General features: G+C 42.2%; 1 protein-coding gene across 18 annotated transcripts in view; it reads left to right on the plus strand.

The window, feature by feature from the left end:
- SYT1 (synaptotagmin 1) overlaps positions 1 to 19,071 on the plus strand; it is a 672,911-nt gene that overhangs the window by 573,273 nt on the left and 80,567 nt on the right. For all 18 annotated transcript variants that reach the window (XM_059726116.1, XM_059726117.1, XM_019493983.2 and 15 more), the window contains one exon: positions 16,617 to 16,734. In XM_059726116.1, coding sequence (XP_059582099.1) covers positions 16,617 to 16,734 — 118 coding nt within the window. The remainder of the gene's footprint in view (positions 1 to 16,616; positions 16,735 to 19,071) is intronic.

The raw sequence follows: 19,071 nt of genomic DNA on the forward strand, positions 1-19,071 counted from the left end.
CCCCATCTCCAAGGGACTGCTGCAGCTGTTCCAAACTCCCTGAGAGCAGCCCAGGAGGCCACCAGGGCCCTGAGTAACCTGGGATATTAAGACAGGCTTTACAGAACAGGGAGCATAGAAGATCTCATCCAAATTGAGATTCTGTGAGAGCGGGCCTTTAGCCCAGCTTTGTGGTAAGGAGCCTAGAAGCCTTAGGGTCTTTGGGACCAGGGGAATTCACACAGCTGCTTTGGCTCCAAAAGTTTAGACTTCCAGGTTCATCAAGTGAGCTGTTAGAAAGCCCAACATGTTGCCACAGAAGTTCATCAAAACCAAAATGTTCTTGAAACTTTTTTATTTTTATTTTTTCCAGAAAAACACTGCTTCATTGGAAAATTTTGAACCATGTCTAATTAAGACCAATAACTTATACTTCATTAAAGCATAACTCACGGGAGCTTTAAATTAAAAGCGCTTACTAATAAAAGCTTCCCACACCTCCTGGAGCACATGTAAAAATGACCAGGGATTTTAATTTCTACCTCTGCTTATTAATTTAGGAGTTGGACTGTAGATGAATAGCTGAGAGATAGCATTTTTGTGTGGGAGTGTACAAGTAACGAAAGAGTAAGGCCACCACTGGGTATTTTCATGGTCTAAACTGCCAGACAAACTATATAAATACATTTCAATAAGCCTCTCTCACACATTCACCTACATCCACTTTCTGTGACTTTGCTATTTCTATTTCCTATTCCTGTGTGGGAGGGACCAGCTTAATCCTATCATTGGCAATGGAAGGCCATTGCAATGTTACTTTATTATATAAGAAAGGAAATGGCAATGCACATATTGCAGCTTACTTGTGGATAATTTAGATGCTTTTGCAAATCAAATAGATAGCTATTATTTTGTACTGCACAGTGCCACTTAGGGCTTGAGTCTCATTGTTAAAAGACACACAAGAGTGTAACACGTGTGCCTCTGTGTCACTGTGCCTTATTAAAGATTTGAAAGTAGCAATAGAATCAAAGAAAGCAAAGCAAAAAATGAGTTGGATTATTCAGTCCATGTGTTTTACTCTATTTGATTGGTCCCTTTTATATCTTTCCTAGTATTTTGTATTATTTATGTATGTATGTCCATAACTTCCATAACTCACTGTAGAATTCTATTCCATTGCCTTAATTGATTTCTAATGCGATGTTTTTAGCTGATAATTTATGATCAGAAAAGCCAAAACAAGTGTGATTATTAAGGTTGTACAGTTAAGCTTACAGAATGGCAGAAACTGGAAATTTTCCATTGCACATATTATGTATTTTGTAGCATAAGCTAATAGTATATATGAATTTAGATGTTTAGTGAGGAATATAAGAATGGAAGTAGCTACCTATAGATATTGCTAATTGAGCATATGATGCTCTTGGAAATGTTGACTAATGATTTTACCTGTGTAATCTTAATTGGGTTCAAGCTCTCTACACTAATATTTGCATTTAATACTGTTCCAGCCCAAAGGCAAACAATATTGTTCTTCAGACTAAATTATAGTTGCCCCAAGAGTAGGCTGATTGGCTTGAATGTTTTATCAGTAGCCAGAAAGGAGGAGAACTAGTGTATACGCACGGAAATCATCCATACCTTTCCAATCATTTCAATGATGAATTTTCTACAAGAAGCTTCTGGCAAATGCCCTAAAACAGTATTTCTCAATCTGTTCAGATTAAATGCACCCCTTGATAGACTCATAGCACCCCTCAATAGACTCAAGGTCCTGTGACATGCCCCAACCCCAGATGTGGCCTGGGTGCTCCCCTGAGGCACTCCCAGGGTACTCACACCTTTAGGGTTTCCTTCCTACTCCAAACCACTCTTTTATGTCTGCTGCTTGACCCCTGAGAAGCAGTTGAGATGTGAGATGTGCCAGGAATTAACTCCTTGACCTGTGGTGCTTCAGTCTTACCTGTCTCACTTACGCCTTGCCAGCAGTTAGCAGCATGATTTTGCCGGTTAGAAGAATCACACCATTGTCTGGTCATGTGCTCAGAAAAGATGAATTCCAGGTCCATAGGTGGGGCTTGCCTATATGGTTATATGATCTGGAATTAGAGGTGACACTGGCAATGACTGGGTTTAAAAGATAACAAACTGATTTATTATATAACAAGAACAAGCATAAGAAATCAGTAACCATATATTGAGATACAAACAGAACTATAAGAATGCACAAAAGAAAATATCAAAATGATGTTTTGACCTGTTCTTCCCCTGTACCTTAAATCAAACAATACCAGTTTGACTCCATCTCCAGTGTCTCCCTATGCCCTGGGAAAAAGTGAAGACCAAACCATGTTCCTGAGACAGGCTTAAGTATAGGTGCTTATCTAGCTATTCATATGCCTCCCCCATTGGATTCTGGAGTTGGGGGACATACACTATGCATCTAACTTCCTGTGCCCGACAAAGTATATGCTTACCACACTAAATTTTTTTCCTGATCTAATTAAGACCAAGACAATATGTGCATCCTTTCAGACATGGAAAATATTACCAGTAATCCATTATCCCTAAGATTCTGTCTCTCACTTAATTTCCTACCACAGTGAGAAATGTTCTTCCTCTTCCTAGGTGTTTCAGATGTTAGGCTTTCTCCTTTTAAAATGTAAATTTGTCATTGTCTGGGAGGGCCTCTATGTGAGTAAACAGGCTCCTGTCAGATGCTGATTACTGCTTTTCAGCCTCTCCTTAGGTGCCAAAGAAACTTGTTGTTTATCACTTGAAAGTCTTTATCATATTGTGCAATCCTGGCCCTATTATAATAGATAAGAAATACATTTTATATGAAAAACCACAATTTGTATAAAAATCAGGATGATAAGGCTAAGTACAGCTTGAAGTTACCTATACGTACAGACTACATATGCCATATCAGTAAACCAAACTCCTGAAATCATGCAAGACACACTATGGATCCCCAGACCAGAATGGGGTTCATGGCAGGTACCCGTTAGAAAATGTCAGCTCTTAGTTTTCACTTGATTTCCCACTACAGAAAAATAATAAAGCAATTCTTCTGTTGCAAAGACCACTACTGGTCAGAATGCTTTTAAATTCTGGGTTTATCTTATGAATCATGTTTGCACATTTAGCACTGCTAACATTGCCTGACATCCTGTGGCACCCTTGAAAGGATCTCAAAGCACCCAAGAGTGCTGAAAGTCACTGCCCTAAGGACATTTCTGCTAGTGAACTTGTATAGTTTGCAAGTTCTCCCAGCTCTGCAAAGCACCCATATCATGAACACCTGGACACTTTCTTTCCTAGTGCACCAGAATCCACTGGTTACTAGTACATTTTCAAAAATGAAAACCCTACAGCACTTACAACCCAGTGTGCACTGTGTTGTTGTGACATTCTGCTCACCATACTTCTAAGAGTCACTTAAGACCACTGCTTAATTTTCTGTTCTAAAAAGATAAAGCAGTACTCTTTCATTAAATTGTAGAAACAGGAAAATTGTCCACCTTCTTATGTGGGACAAAGCTGCAATCAGACAGAAGAAATATGTGCAGGACAAGACATTCAGAACAGTAGTAAATAATAATTCAATTGTAGATTAAATGGGATTGATGTTATGCATTAGTTTATAACGTGTTTACAAAATGTAGCCTCTGAGATATAGGGAATTGCCAGGGAATGTACTCCAGTTTTAAGATAACCCAACATAAAATGAGAGTAGGGTTACCATATGTCCGGGTTTCCCTGGACATGTCCTTTTTTGGGTCCCCCCATCTCCATCCAGGCAGTTTTTTAAAATATCAACAAATGTCCAGGATTGTGCTCTGCCTGTGCCCAGCATCAAACTTTCCCAGTGCTACTTTCCCAGCTTGCCCTAGGAAGGATCTGCTTGGTGCTAGGAGGAATGGGGGTGAGGGGAAGGCAATTGGAAGCAGGGTGCACACAGCGCTGGGGCTCCAGTAGGGTAGGGGAGGCACCTGCCCCTCCAGTGGGGGAAGGGGGCAGGTGAGGACCTTTAGGGGCAACAGGGAGCTGTGTGGCTGGGCTGGTGGCACCAACAGTGCCTGCGCATGCAGGGAGGGGACAGCTGGGAGACACTGTAAGGCTGGGGAGAGCAGAGGCTGTGGGTCAGAAGTGAGGGGCACTGGCAGGGCTGGGGGAGCAGGGGGCTGTGGGTTGGGAGTGAAGGGCACCAGCAGGATTGGGGAGGGCTGTGGTTTGGGAGTGAGGGGCAACGGGGGGGTAGGGGGACTGTGGGTCAGGAACACATGGCACAGGCAGTTCCAGGGGGCTGCAAGTTGGAAGTGAGGAGTATCAACAGAGATGGGGGGTGGGGGCTACAGGTTGGGAGTGAAGTGCACCAGCATAATCTAGAGGGTGGCGTACTCTGGGTCAGGAGTGAGAGGCAGCAGCAGGGCTGGAGGGCCTGTAGCTTTGGTGTGAGGGGCAGAGCAGGGGACAGGTACATCACTGCCCACTTCCCACAATCATATTACCCCTCCCCTCCCTGCCAGGTGTCCTCATTTTTTAATCTTGAAATATGGTAACTCTAAATGAGAGTTAATTCCTACAAAAAAAATGACAAAAAACACCCCTTCAAATACATTTGCCAAACAAGGATTTTCAAACAAGAGAAGTGAGAGTGATAAAGGTACCCATATTAATGTCAGCCTGAATTGCACTAGCAGCAAAGGCAGCCCCAGAGGGACTTCCATAACTAGATGGATGTAGTCTCTGGCAGTGAGAAAGCTCCTGTTTTCTCATCCTTGGAACTTCAGGGCAGAGAGAATCTCTGTGACCACAGTAAACTTGGAGGGCCACAGAAAAGAGATGGTTGCTTAAATACCTTGATTGGGCTTTATAAACTTTTAAGAAAACTGTAGGTGAACACCTGAGCAGAATGCATAGAGCTTGAAGTGTCCTATCATCTGAGGAAGATGGCCAAAATCCATAATAACTCCTTCACCTGCTGAGCTGACCCTTTTGTGTTTTCTTGATCAGAGCAATTTTTGTTCTTTTTAGGCTGCTTGCTACATGCGAGCTCCTGGAGCACTAAAAGTCTCTTGATTTTTCTTTGTGTTTATTTTCATGCTTTCTCACTCCTCTTGACACAATTTTGTATTTGGGGCCTCTTTGTTGTTACTTTTTTGCTTTTCATGTCTTGTATTTTCTTGCTTCTTGCTGGCTCTTGAGCTGTTCTTTATTAAGTGTTAAAGGTACTGGTACGTACTGGTTGCAGGTTGTGGTACTGGTATGTACTGGTTGCAGGTAGATGCTCTTAAGACTCCAAAACTTACTGAGTAATAAACTCTGCCTAACTTCTGACAAAGAAGCTCCTTTTCAGTGTTAGATGTTTAAAAGAAGAAGTTAGGCAGAACCCACTGGATGCATCTTCACATGCAATTAATTCAAAGTAATGAGCCAAAGTACTCCTAAGTGCAGCCTCTACATGTGTGCCCATGATAGCAGCAATTTGATTCAGGGCAGAGCAGTTCATGCTAGGGCCAGAGCCACAGGGGGTCAACCCAGGGCTCTGGGTGTTTGCATCAGGCAGCGGAGGGGCTGGCTAGGCCACAAGGGTGTTGAAAGTGTGGAGCTGTGTGGCTAGCCAGCAGGCAGACATCTGGTCCCCAGCTGGCTGAGCTGACCAGGCACAATTTATTCCTGTGGTCAGCATCTACATATGTGTTTAATCACTGTTAATTACCTTCATTACCCCACCGTAAGATAGTACTGTCCCCAACAGTATTATCAATGGTGCTTTACTCCAAAGCTAATTAGTCTACTCCACAGTTATGCGCATGTGTAGAAAAGCATAGAGAATGCTTTGGGGAGGCACGCGGGGGGCATGTGCTGCCCCCCCCGAGATTGGCCGCTGCCAGCATCTGTGGGCAATCGCCGCTTGCTAACCCCCCCCACCACCATCAACACTGCTGTGGCCACCTGCAGGCAGTCCTCACTCAGCCCACCTTCACCGCAGACTTCACCACGGCCACCTGCGGGTGGTCACCGCTTGGCCCGCCCTTGTCACCGATGTCACCATGGCCTCCTGTGGGCAGTCCCCACTAGCCACTGCCACGCCCCCACTGCCAACACCACCACCGCCACCTATGTGTGGTCACTGTGCCCTCCCCCACCCCCACCCCCAGCCTCGGGAGGCACGAGTCATTCATGTAAATGAGGCTACTGTGTTGGTTGCGGGCACAGTCTTGCTTATTGATTTTGATCGACCTACTGAAACTAGGGGACTTGTTGATTTTGAAATCTCAATAGCCTTTTAAAGGCATCTTCACAGCTGGAGGAGTGAAGGCTGCCAGAGTTTCGGGAACATTTTGCAGAATTTACTGGCAATTATAAATAGTGTTACTGCTACCCCCTGTCCACCCTCCCCTTCATCTCCACCCACTGGTTTAATTTATTTGTCCTCTCTTGTCATTAATCAAGACTGTAAGGCTATGAGGAATGTTACATGTTTGTACAGCCCCTAGCACAATAGAGCTCTGGTCACTGACTTAGATCTTACCTGCTACTGTAAAACAAAGAGTAAATTGTAGCATACAGAGTCAATTTGTGTGTGTGCAAAGGAAAACTTTGATCACATGAGTTCTTAGGCTTTGAGAACCAAAAAAAAAATTAATTACAGTCCTCTGATACTGCCTGACCCTGCACATTTTCCTCTAATGCAGTGTAATTTCAGTCTGTATTTTAAAATCTCTGATTCAATCACTTTTTGAATCCAAGACAATCTTTGATAGTAAGAACTGCATTAACTAAGCATTAAAGAGCACATACTTATTACAACTGATGTTTTTAAATCAAGCAAGGGCACTGTAGCTTCTCTTGTCCTGTTACAATAGGACTAAGATTATCGTTGGAGTGGCTACAATGCACACACAATTTTGCTATAATTATGGAATAGCTTTGCAATTTGACTTCTAAAAAAAGGGGAAAAATCCTTTGAATGTATTACACTTCCTCTTAATGTTGTACTTAGACTATTCACTCGAAGAGGGGCCTTGTGACATGCTATAGTTAATAAGTTTTCCATGCTGTCAAAAGTAATAATATTAATGTGCCGTTCAGTTAAATTAATTTCGTTTTGTGCACTGGCCTGCATAAATGTGAGTGACATTTAGAAATATGATCAGGCAGGAGCTGAGGAGAAGCCAAGTGGCAAAACAGAATGAGATGCAATCAATAGAGCATAAAAGCCAGCTGCATGCTTTTGGGGCAGGCAAAGAGTTACACAACTCCACTCCATCACGCTTTTGAGGTATTCGTTTAGTTGTTCTAATTCATTTCCCTTTCTCCCTCCCGTCACGTCCATCTCTTATTTAGAAACTACATTTTCCCTGTTTAATTAGGAGCTCAGGATGTTTGGTAGCACAGCCCCCTGTTTTGAAATGGAAGTGCCTATTCCTGCTAATCTCTGATTTCAAGTGCCTTGCCTCAAGCCACAGTCTGCAAGAGGCAGCTGATTGTAATAGCTTTTAAACTGATGACCGTGAAGTGGTATTTTCAACTCATAATGACAGTGTTTATTTGTTATATTTCTTCTGCTTTAAAAAACCATCAACAAAAGGGCTTTCTGTAAACAGTTAAAAATGTAATGAAGAGTATTAAAAGGAGGCGACTGATAGAGCATGACTCATAAATATTATGAGGAAAATGACTGGTCCTTGTTGTTGCCAAACTTGTTCAGCTCTGATTTAGCAGTACACTAGAGAGTATTACATTATTAGGATATTTTAAGAAAAAGGAATATATTAGTTTTCTATATATTTTTCACTGGTTTTGCTATTGTAGCAACAAGAAGGGAGCCATGGAACCAGGTCACAGTAAATTATGATATAAATTCGTTAAGTCAGATTTTAAAAAGTAAAGATGCTGTGTCTATGTAAAGAAGCTGCCACACGTGGAGTTCATTTCTGATCTTTTTAACCTAGGGCAAATTGGGATGTAAGTAATAGCACAGGTGGAAAGGAATAAATAGGTGCCAAAGGAGTCAGGAGAGTTAGAGTTGTAGCAGGAAAAGAAACCAACAGGAATGCCAGGATAAAGCAGCTTCTCTTTCTTTCTTACCCACTTCTTCCCACTCACTTGGCGTGTTGTCTGTGCCAGATGGATGATCTTGCTCTTTCCATTATACAGGTTTGTCATTTACACCAAAATGTACTTCCCTTTATCTCCACTTTTAATCCTAACTACTGCTTTCTCACTTATAATCCATAACTGTATCCACAAAGGTGTCATGTTATCATACTTCTTGGAGGTTCTCCCAGCCTTTGAGATTGTAGTGAGGAAGTGACGACTGGACATATAGTCCAGGTACCAATACAATGAAGCCAGGAGGTATTGTGTCCATTGAGACTAGAATATCATTTTGGAGTGTAAGTGGGTTACTCCCCATGAATAAGAACTTTTCCCCTAAGTAACACGGTGCAGCGCTCTCTAAATATTTATGTTATTTTGAAATATAAAGAACTGTAGCTTGTGCAATTGTGAAGAAAATGTTCAGTGCTGGTATTTATCAGCATGCTACACTGGGAGCTGATTTTTGGGCTCAGGATGCAAAATATTCTTACCTCTGAAAGAGTTGTTCTGCTTGTTGTCCTCTGTTTCCAAAGCTTATAAATATCCATTTCTATAATCAAGCTTGTGAAAAGACTGAGGAAAAATCCACCATCCTGATTTACTTTCACTAGTGGCCTTACCCTAGAATTAGTTTGTGGGAGAATGAGCAAAGTAACACTTGCAGAGAACAGCATGGGGCAGAATCTGGGCTCTGTGAATACATAGTTGTGTTGCTGTTAAATCACTTCTGGCATACTCCTGGTCCATCATGTGAACTCTATTATTGTTGCATGTGATTCTTTTCTTCCGTCTTCCTGCAGTCCTGCCAGCAATGTTTTTGTTGCAATTGAGTTTCTTTTGAGAAGAACATTAATACACACAGAGTGTTTCCACAGTAATGTTCAAACTGGTTCACAAACTGACATATTTAAAAAAAAAATTCAAAGGAAAGGCTAACATCCTCTCCTGCACTCTTCCCCATCTGAGAGGCACAGCAGCTGTCTCAAGTATTTGTGAGGGTGAGAGGAAAAAGGACACACGGGGCCTCGTGGGCCCATCATCCTGTTTCATAGAAAAACCCATGAGAGAGGAAAACCTGCTAAGGAAAGTCAGCATGGTCAGCATGGAGAATTTCCTGCTATCAGCCACTCTGGGAGAGGGGTTTGTGAGAATGCAAAAGGAAAAGTTGTGAAATCACCTCCCAGGAACATGGGGCTTGTGGAGGTGGGAAATTTTCTTTCACCCTGATAAAACTTGAGGCAATTGAGAGACTGATCCTCCACAAGCTTCCCTCCTCACTTGGAGATATGCTTTCCCGGAGAGCTTTATAAGGTGTTGATGGGAACAAATGAACAGTATTAACTCCCACTGGAAATATTACCTTATTTCCACAGGGATACCGTTTCACAGAAGACTGACTGATTACTATTCCTCTTCTTCTGGTCACTTATGCAACCCAACCATGCCCAAACCTACAACTGAAGGTTGAACTGGGAAAGCCACACTGCCTTTATTTAACTGTTCTTCTCTTTGGCAGGTGTAGGGTCACTCCCCAGTTTGGGTGAAATTCCAAAGTGATAAGTCCAGTTTTGTTTTGTGTATTCACACATCAACTTTTTGTAACTTTCTGTAAAGGCGTGGAGAATTTCACATACTAAAGAGGAGGATAGTAGTCCTAAAGGTCCTGTTGTATAAATGGGAGTGACCTGCAGAGGCAGACCCAGAGGGCGTACAGTGACATGGCTACAACCCCCCTTTTGGACTGGACCACACCTCAGAAATGTCTGAGGACTTTATTAAAGTCTCCAAAACAAGTGTACCTCTCCACTATTCATCCCCCTTTTCTCTCCCCACCACCCATCCTGTCTCTCACCCAATGACTCCTCAATTTTCATCGTCACTGACTGCCTGCCTTGTATGCATACCAGCCCAGCCTCTGGCTTCTTTACTTTTCAATCCCATCCAGGAAGAGCACACAACAACTGCTGAAACTTCCTCAGCCTGATGAAGGGTTTTAAACCTGAAAGCTTGCTTAAAATTTTTTTCCAACTATTTAAGTGAGTCTAATAAAAGATATCAGATTCACCCAAAGAATCTTGTCTGCCAGAGCAAGTGGGAATCCCCCCTTCCGCTACGTATCTCAGTTACATCCCCTTCCCCCCTACCCTACCTGCTGCTGCTGCTTTCCTGTTGTTGGGAAGGGTGGGAGGGGGAGATTCAGCGCCACTGCTGCCTGCTCCACCCTGCCACAGGGCTACGTAGGGACAGTGGCAGCAGTAGTGGGAATGGGAGTGCGGGGTTTCCTCCTCCACACAGCTGCCCTCAGGGAACTGGTCAGGGCCATGGAACTAATCCCCTGCCCATTGCTGCTACCGCTGTCACTGTCCCAGCCTGGCTGGACTGGACAGGAGTGGCTCCGACGATTCTCCTGCCGTGGCAATACTGGGGGAAGCAGTAGTGGGATCAGGGAAAGGGGACTTCAGGCGATGTGACTGTGAGCACAGATGGGAAAGGGAGGATTCTTACCTGCTCTGGGGACTTTAAAAAATCCCCAGAGGCTCCCACAGCACGGTCTGCCTTCATCAGTGGGTAGGGGATGGGAAAGAGGCTGGGAGCAGGGGTGCAGCCACCTCTGCAGCACAGGTTATTGTTCCCCCACTTTGCCAAATCCCAGCTCTGCCCCTGGTAACCTGTACATATTCAGCTTTTCTCAGTACCTCATTAGGAATCTATTTTAAGAGGTCCAACACAACTACAGAAGAAATGAGAAGAGAATCAACAGACAAGCTTGAGCCACTCAAAGACATTTCTATCTCAATAGGGCTTAAAATAGCATTTTTTTAAGACAGCAAAAGTGGTTCCTGTGCTATTAAAGACATGAATTCACTTCTGTTCTGCTCATTTGCAGTCTCTTTAAATATAATGATATTATGAAGCTGCCTAGATGGAAGGAGCCCTCTGATTGGCAGTTGGGCGTACTGAGGGAATAGGTTAATGCCTGTGAACTTCACAGTTGGAAGTTTCTAACACTAACGTGCAGTTTCCATCCAGCGATCAAAGTCATTTACTAAAATAAATTATTTATACATAAACCAGAAAGAAATTCATAATAACAATAAGGCCCCTCCATGAGATAATCACCCTACCAGAAGCACTCATCTGTACCTCACAGCCCTGCAGGGGTTTGCAATTATCTCATGAAAACCACACCTCCTGTGATTGCTTTCTATTGCTTTATTGCAGTGCTGCCACTTTCAGTATTTTGTCTGCCGAATATTTCAAAAACTTATCAAATAAAGTACAGTGCACCCGAGGAATAGAAAATTGGATGCAATAATTTACCCCAGAGATGATTCTAAAATGTAAAAACATTCAGGGAAAGCGTCTATACAGATTTCAGGAAAAAACCTGCATAATAAATGGTACTGCAAGGGCTTTTAAAGTAGTACCTACGTTTTTTTCCCCTCTAGTTATCTGCTGCCGTGGGCCCATCTGCTAATGCAATTTCCCAAATAGTGCTCTGTATAAAGCTTGCCGGTCATTATTGGAAAACTATCTGTTCATGTTGTGCTGGCTTCTCCTCCTTGCTTCCTGTAGCTAAATTGCACTAAAGAAGCTAAAAATGGATTAAATACTTTCCTAGAATTACTCTGCCCTGTAAGCAAATGCAATACTTGCACAGAAATGTTATGCAGTTCTGAATGGAGAGGTTATCCATGTGAAAGATGACAGTCTGCTTGTCAATAATAATAATTTTAGTTGTCAAGTACTGGAAAGCCCTTGGGGTGCTGAACAACCTTCAAAATGCAATTTCTCATTAACCCTTAGCCAATCCTATCACAGCAAATTTACAAAGAAATGGGTAAACAATCACAATCAAAGAGACAACAAGAATGGAAGTGATTTAATAATGCCCGTGGGGAGCGGGGACGGGATATTTTTTTCCCGGGATATTTTTTTTTAAGTGGAAGAGAGAAAATGGGCTGGATTTCAAAGGGAAGAAAGTTTCATGCTGATGGAGCTACCCAGGCAAAATCTAGATCATCCACTGGACTCAGGGGCAGTGATGGGTGGAAGTTGGGCACAAAAATCTGTCAAGTAGAGGCTTCAGAAGGAGGTCTCAAATACAGCCAGGGCCAATCTCAGTCAGGGCTTTCTCCACCAATAAGCCTAATTTAACTTCAAATGTGAGTTTAAAATTTGGAGAGCTAAAAAAATTATTTTATTGTACAGTTAGCAAGGACTGGAATCCCCTAACCAAGCGGTTGGCAATCTTTTCAAAGCATACGGTGGAAATAACACAGCCTGGTCTGGTGCTTCTGACCCAACTGCTGCCATTGTGCATGTGATGTAGTACCACCAAAAGGCCCCACTAATATCCAGGCTTTGCAGGCTGGATAAACTTGTTTGGTGAGCCAGATTTGACCTGCAGGCTGGAGGTTGTCAACCACTATCTAAACTAGCCCTCTTGAACCAGGAATTCTCTTTGATATCTGTACGTAATTTTGGAAATGGTTAAAAATTAAAAATATTTTGAAGTGCATCCCTGCAACCCAGTGCCGAGTGGGTAAGGCCTAATTCTGCATTGAGAATGACACGGGCAAATCCCTGCATATGTAGGGCAACTCTGGAAATGAGCCAAGCAGTTCTTTATGTATGTGCAAAGTATAAGAGTTTAGTATGACCCCGTGGGTGGCATGCCTGTTGTACAGCCAGAAGGTTTAAGTCCCACAGCTAAATGTGTGTTCATATCCAGTGTTGAATCTGAACTGATTGGTAGAGCAGTACTGTGTTCTTTGAAGCACTGAGGGAGTGGACTGAGGAGGACTGTAATATAGGATATGTACCATATAGTCTAACCACTAGGGATCACGTTTTCAAAAGTGCTAAGGCCCAGATTCACAAAGGGATTTAGGCACCACTGATTCCATTGATTTCAAGAAGGGAAGTAGGATTCAAGCTTCCAAGTCATTCCATTTGAACCTTTTATGTTAAAGGCCAGATATTTACAGGTGTTTAGGCACCTCATGGTGCAGGCAGGCACCTGCTGAGATTTTTCTAAAGTGCCTCAGCTCCTAAATTCTCTTTGAAATCAGCAGGAGTTGATCATCTAGGCACTTCTGTAAAACTCATTCTGCTCCTATTTGCTTCTTTAGGCACCTAAATAGCTTTGAAATTCTTCCCAGAAAGTTCCTAAGTAGAAAATACATAGGAGTATTTACATGCATTAAGATGTGCACAGGTGATAGTGGGGTTTTTTAAAGCACCTAAATAAGTTAGATGCCCACATCCTCTTACGGTACTGACGGAAGTGATGTCTTCTCACACAGGCAGCCCCCTGAAGCCCTCTACAGCCATGCTGTGACAAAAGTGCATGTTTAAAAGTGCCCAATTGTGTGATAATCTGAACCCAAAGTGGAGTGCCTTCATTAACTGAGGTGGGGGTGGGGGGGTTCCAATCCACTCACTCCACCCTTCAGCACAGGTTAGGCAAACCCCATCCCAAGCTCCTCTCCTCCTTTCTCCACACTCCCATCCTGAAGACAGGACCAGAGTTAGGCAGGGCTAGCAGAGAAAGTCTGCAGACATGCAGCCACTCCAAACTGGAGCTCAATTCTCCAAACCCCCGGACCCAAAAGCGAATGTCTGTTGGGTCCGCGGGTTCACTGTAACTCATTGCACTTCCTGTGAAGCACTATGAGTTATAATGGGAAGCTGCACATCTTTCAGTGCCCTTAATTTCAAGGCAACCTTAGTTCTGGTTTGTAACTAACTTCTGAGTGCTTGATCTTACAAATTTAGTAATACTCCTTTAACATAACTTTTGTGCATAAAATTTAACCAGATAATCCATCAATGACTTATTTTTTTATGCAGGGCTCTCCAGTGTTTCCTAGGTGGTGTTCTGTCTGCAGACAAACAGTAGGTCATGTCTCGTAGGAAGCTGAATGCAGATTTACAAAGCACAATAACTGAATACTGACTAAGAAATCAGCAAAACCCCACCCATTGTAGTTAAACATGACTGCAGCCTTCAAAAGACATCCAATGGATATGAGAATAGCATAGATCAGGAGTGGATTATAATAATGCATCCAGTATATTATATCAGATAATGTCACTGTCATTGTAAATGCATTCCTTCTGAAGGTACTGTAGAATTCCCTATGAAAAAGAGAAGTAAAAATTGCCCTTGCACAAGTGTGCAATTAAAATAAATAATCGTTAAAAATAGTTCTTGCATGAAGCATGTAATAGAAACAGGTAGTATCCTCTGATTATTTTGTCACCCTTGTTTTTTGTTCCCTATCTTCCTCCCTATCTCTTTTCATTGCTTCCTATGTTATATACATAGGCTGACCATAATGAAATCATCCAGGACACTGCATCTGGGACACTATACCCTCCCTGTGGCACTCTGCAGACAGAGGTGGAAGCAGGTCTGCCTGCCTACCTGCCTGGTGCACTGTGCCACTCTGCCTCCTTGCCAGACTGTGCCCTGCACCCGTTCATTTCTGGGACACTCATTTTAATTTTCACCAGCTACCTGGGACTGGCCTTCGAAATCTGGGACTGTCCCACCTAAACCGGGATGTATGGCCACCCTATCTATATAGTTTAGTCCTAGGTCTAAAACAAGATTTGTGTATGGCAGTCTTTCTCCCATAAAGACTGCCAGTGATTTTAGTGGGATCCTCCATAAGAGGCCAGACATACAGCTTCTTTGTGGAATTTGGTCTTTATACTCTCAGACATGGACTTTTCCTTTGATACATCTGTAAGGTGCCAAGCGCATCCATGGATCTCTAGAAATTTATGATCGGTAATGCTCCCACAACTTCTTAGCTGAGGCTCTGATCTGTCTTCCCCTTAGGTTTTCAAAGCTGGACAGCTGCCATGTCCTCACTGTGTTCCAGGTTTTGGGACCAGGTGCACAGCTGTTTCAAAAATGGCCAATTTGGATAAAATTGTTTATCCAAAGGTTTGGATATCCCCCAAAACTTCCAGATAAATATGCTTATGCTATGCCACAAAGGAACATAGGGTAGGAGGGGGGAGCATGTCTTCTCTTTGCTCCCCAAATTAATCATGGAATTAGATTATGTGCCATAAGGAGTATGCTGCTTTTTGAAAGAGAAGCAGTAATGACTGAAATGCCTAATTGAAATTTTTAGTATAACCTGATTCTTCTCTTCTCTAAAGCAACATAGATAACTCCCTAGAGGTACCACTGTGTATGAAAGAGAGGAGACAGCAGATCTAATCCTCTTAATGATCCTTTCAGGGCAATGTTTTTGTTCATTTATCTCCCCCGTATCTTAAAGTTGAGATGCATTTGTCCTTACATTTAACACAAAGTTTCTGTAATTTTTTAGAGCAATTCAGTCTTTCCTGAAGTGCCAGCACATTTTGTACAGAATGTGTTCAACGTAGAGACACAACACATTTTGGGGACGTTCAAGGGCAAAGCACGTGCTTCCAATAGCTCAGTATGTGCAAAGGGTCCCACTGAGCCTTCCCAGAGCTGGCATCTAATCCTGGGGGTCAAAAAAGGAGACAGAACTACTTTAATGATGACTCTGTTGTTTTTATGGCAAGACATAATGAGAATTACTTCACTTTATTCTTCCACTGCCTTCAAGCTCCTGATGATTGCATGTGTGTTAACTGACTAAAACACAGCATGAGCAGCTAAAAGTATAATTCTGCTGTTTGTGTTATAGGGCAAGCAAAATCTCTGGGTCTACACTTGTAAGGTGAAGTGCTGAGTTTATGCAACTTGAATTGCAGTCAGTGGAAGTTAGGAACACTCATCACTTTTTAAGATAGCTCCCAAGGGCCCTTAGCAAACACAGTTGCTGCAACAGGATTTAACTTGTCCAGTTTTTTAAAATGAACATCTTGGGATAGGCTTCATGCGGCCTTGTTACACACTAATTTCAGGCAGCTCCTGGAGCTCTTAATCGCTGGATTTTCCACACGTTAACACCTGAAACTAATTTTAAGCACTTTAGGCAGCTCAAAGTTATACCACTCCAGGGCAGATTTATCTTTGATCCATATTTCTCAGCTTATGTTCCATTAATGTGGCCATTCCCCACAGATGAGCCACCCAAGTTGAAGTCCTCCACCATCCCAGGATTCAGTGTCTCCTCCCCCACCCTCCTGTCCTGCATGGACAGACTTTCCACCCTCTGAACTCTACTGCTCAAGGGACAGTTCTTGTACCAAAGCCATCTTCCCCTCCTGCCCCTGCAGGGTGTGACTTTCCCACTCCCAGGGATACAACCCCATGCAAAATAGCCTGCAAAGCACGTGCCAGCTAAGCAGGTCTCAGGGCACAGACGGGTCCAGGAATGGGGTCTAGGGAGGTGAGGGGGGAACAAGGTAGGAGGCTGTATTGGGTCCCCATGATCTGGGGCTTCCTTCCCAGGACAGGGGAAGTAACTACCCCAAAAGTGCATTCCCTTTTTTATCCCTAATTTATTGAAAAAATACTAAACCTGATTAAAAATAACATATTTCCTTGTTTGTTCTTACAGCAAGAGAAGTTGGGTGATATCTGTTTCTCTCTTCGCTATGTGCCTACTGCTGGCAAGCTGACTGTCGTCATTCTAGAAGCGAAGAATCTGAAAAAGATGGACGTTGGTGGCTTATCAGGTTAGTATATGAAAGTCTGCCTGTAGCAGAGACTGTTCATCTGTCAGGCAGAGGAACTGCTTTTTCATAACAGCTCTTTCCCTTTGAAAGATAAGTAATCTTGCTCATATTCTAAAATGAATTTTGCATTTGCTCAGTCACAGAATGGCTGTGTGCATGAGAACCCATGTGTAACTAAAAGTATTGCATTATGTATTGCATATGGTACCTAGACAAGAATTAAAAGACCTGAAGAATTAAATGGTCAGATGACATCGCAACTCACTGTAATTTCACCCTTTTCTGCTGCATGGAGATAAACATGGATTATTTAAGGGGGAAGGGGAAAAGGGGAAATCTGAATGCACTTTGTATTATCTTCTAAGCTCCCAAACCTCATAAGTAAACAGCGACACTCAGCAATACACAAATACTGCATTTTTCAAGTATTTACAACAGGTCACTGTAGTGGAGGTGCCAGGTGACTGTTTTATATTTCAAAGGCAGGATTGCGTCTGGCAGATGCACAAGTGCAGGAGGGACACAGGGAAGTTTTCCCATTTTTTCCTCTCCTCCATGTGACGGACAATCAAAATGTTAGATTTGAACTTGTGGGAGTAGAAGGATTGCTTTCTTCATGCAACCTAAAAAGCCCACAATCTCCTAAAAAGTTTGCAAAAGTATAGACCCAAATTCACTCCACACCAGTCTCCAACGTTTTGAGTTGCAGTGTTACATTTTCCTAACAGATGATTCAGTCTGAACAAGGATTATGTCTCTGTGAAGCACAGTCCATCCCCAAAATACCGTGGGGCTGCCCGTTGACTTCTGTGCCCAACCTTGTTTCAAATACAGAATCTAGTACTTGTTAAGGAGAACAGTGTATAAACTAGAAATTAGCTTAAATCAAATTACCTGCTATTAAATAGTGCATATTTTACAAGGAAATACTTGTTTTATTTACTTCATGTTTAAGAGAAACAGTTGGTGCTCATCTGTTTATACAGGCTCAATGGGAATAAGGTTGTTTCTAAAAGTAACTCCAAAAATGGAAACCTCTAGTGCTATCAATAATAATAAGAGAGCACTGGAGAGTATGCCATGGGAAATGATCTCTAATTTACAACAAGATGATAGACTAAATGAACTGTCAGATTCTGGGTCTCTCTTGTCTGTAAATCTGTTAGTAGGTATGTATGCCAAGACATTAATACAGAATCAGGAACTTCCTTAAAGTTTACCCGGACCAAATATTTACTACATTTGAGGAACCTCACAAAGTGAGGAGCTGCAAGTTCCTCACAGACTACTGCACTCTTGGTTTAATCTAGGATTTTAAAAGGGGGAGGGGGGTGCAGATGGTGTGATACATCATCAAAAAAACACAACATATTTTTCTTCAGTTAAAAAGAAACCAGAGACTTTACTAATATGCTAGGTGCCTGAGGCTATATTGTTCAGTTTAAGATCAAAGCAAAAACAAATATAATTTTATTAGAATGTGCATTAATTTGCTATATCATATATTATGTATTAAAAAACCACAACAAACTAGGCCAAAATAATCAAAAGATGTTGCTTCGTTAGTCCTGTTGTCATTAGAGTAAAATGTATATCTCCTTCACAAAACAAAATCTAGCCTTCTTCAGCATTTTGACAGTGCAGCCAGTTCTTCACTAAAAGTTATTTCCACACCTCAGTTAATGTTCATCTGAGTTAACATTTCCATACCTGAGTTTAAAGGCAATCCTCGGACTTATGACAAAATTGGTTCCTGAAAACCGCGTCTTAAGTCAAAATGTTGCAACTCGGCACTGATTTTCCCATAGGAAACAATGTTATAAATAGGGGATTGGTTCCTGAACCAAGACCCTATACCCTATTTTCACCAAAAATAACCCAGAATTTTGTACTCAGTCAATTATAAATGAGTAATATAGGTACATTAATGTATTTATATTGTAAATAGCAATCATATTGATTTGGAAGGACTTCTTTGAGGTGACTTGGCTGAACTTTTTGAAGGGCTCTTAGTTGGACTTTTTGAAGGGTTCTTGGCTGGAGTCTTCTTAGGAGTCTTGACTTCAGGTTTTTCTTGAGTCTTGTCTGCTTTCTTAACAAAAGTGTCCAAGGAAGTTTGGATAGATGTTCTCCAGGGAGATGGGTAATGCAGTGAACTTGTTCACTAGCATGGTATCACATCAGATCACGTGTTGTAAAGTCAAAACTGACATCAGAAAGTTGGAACAGAGTGTCAATTTATAAACGTTGAAAGTGCAAAATGTTGTAACTCAAAACATTGCAAATTAAGGACTGCCTGTATGTTTTTAGCTAGAGTTAAAACACATATGAAGAGCT

The sequence above is a fragment of the Alligator mississippiensis genome, chromosome 4 (genome assembly GCF_030867095.1).
Source record: "Alligator mississippiensis isolate rAllMis1 chromosome 4, rAllMis1, whole genome shotgun sequence".
In the NCBI taxonomy this organism is placed as follows: domain Eukaryota; kingdom Metazoa; phylum Chordata; order Crocodylia; family Alligatoridae; genus Alligator; species Alligator mississippiensis.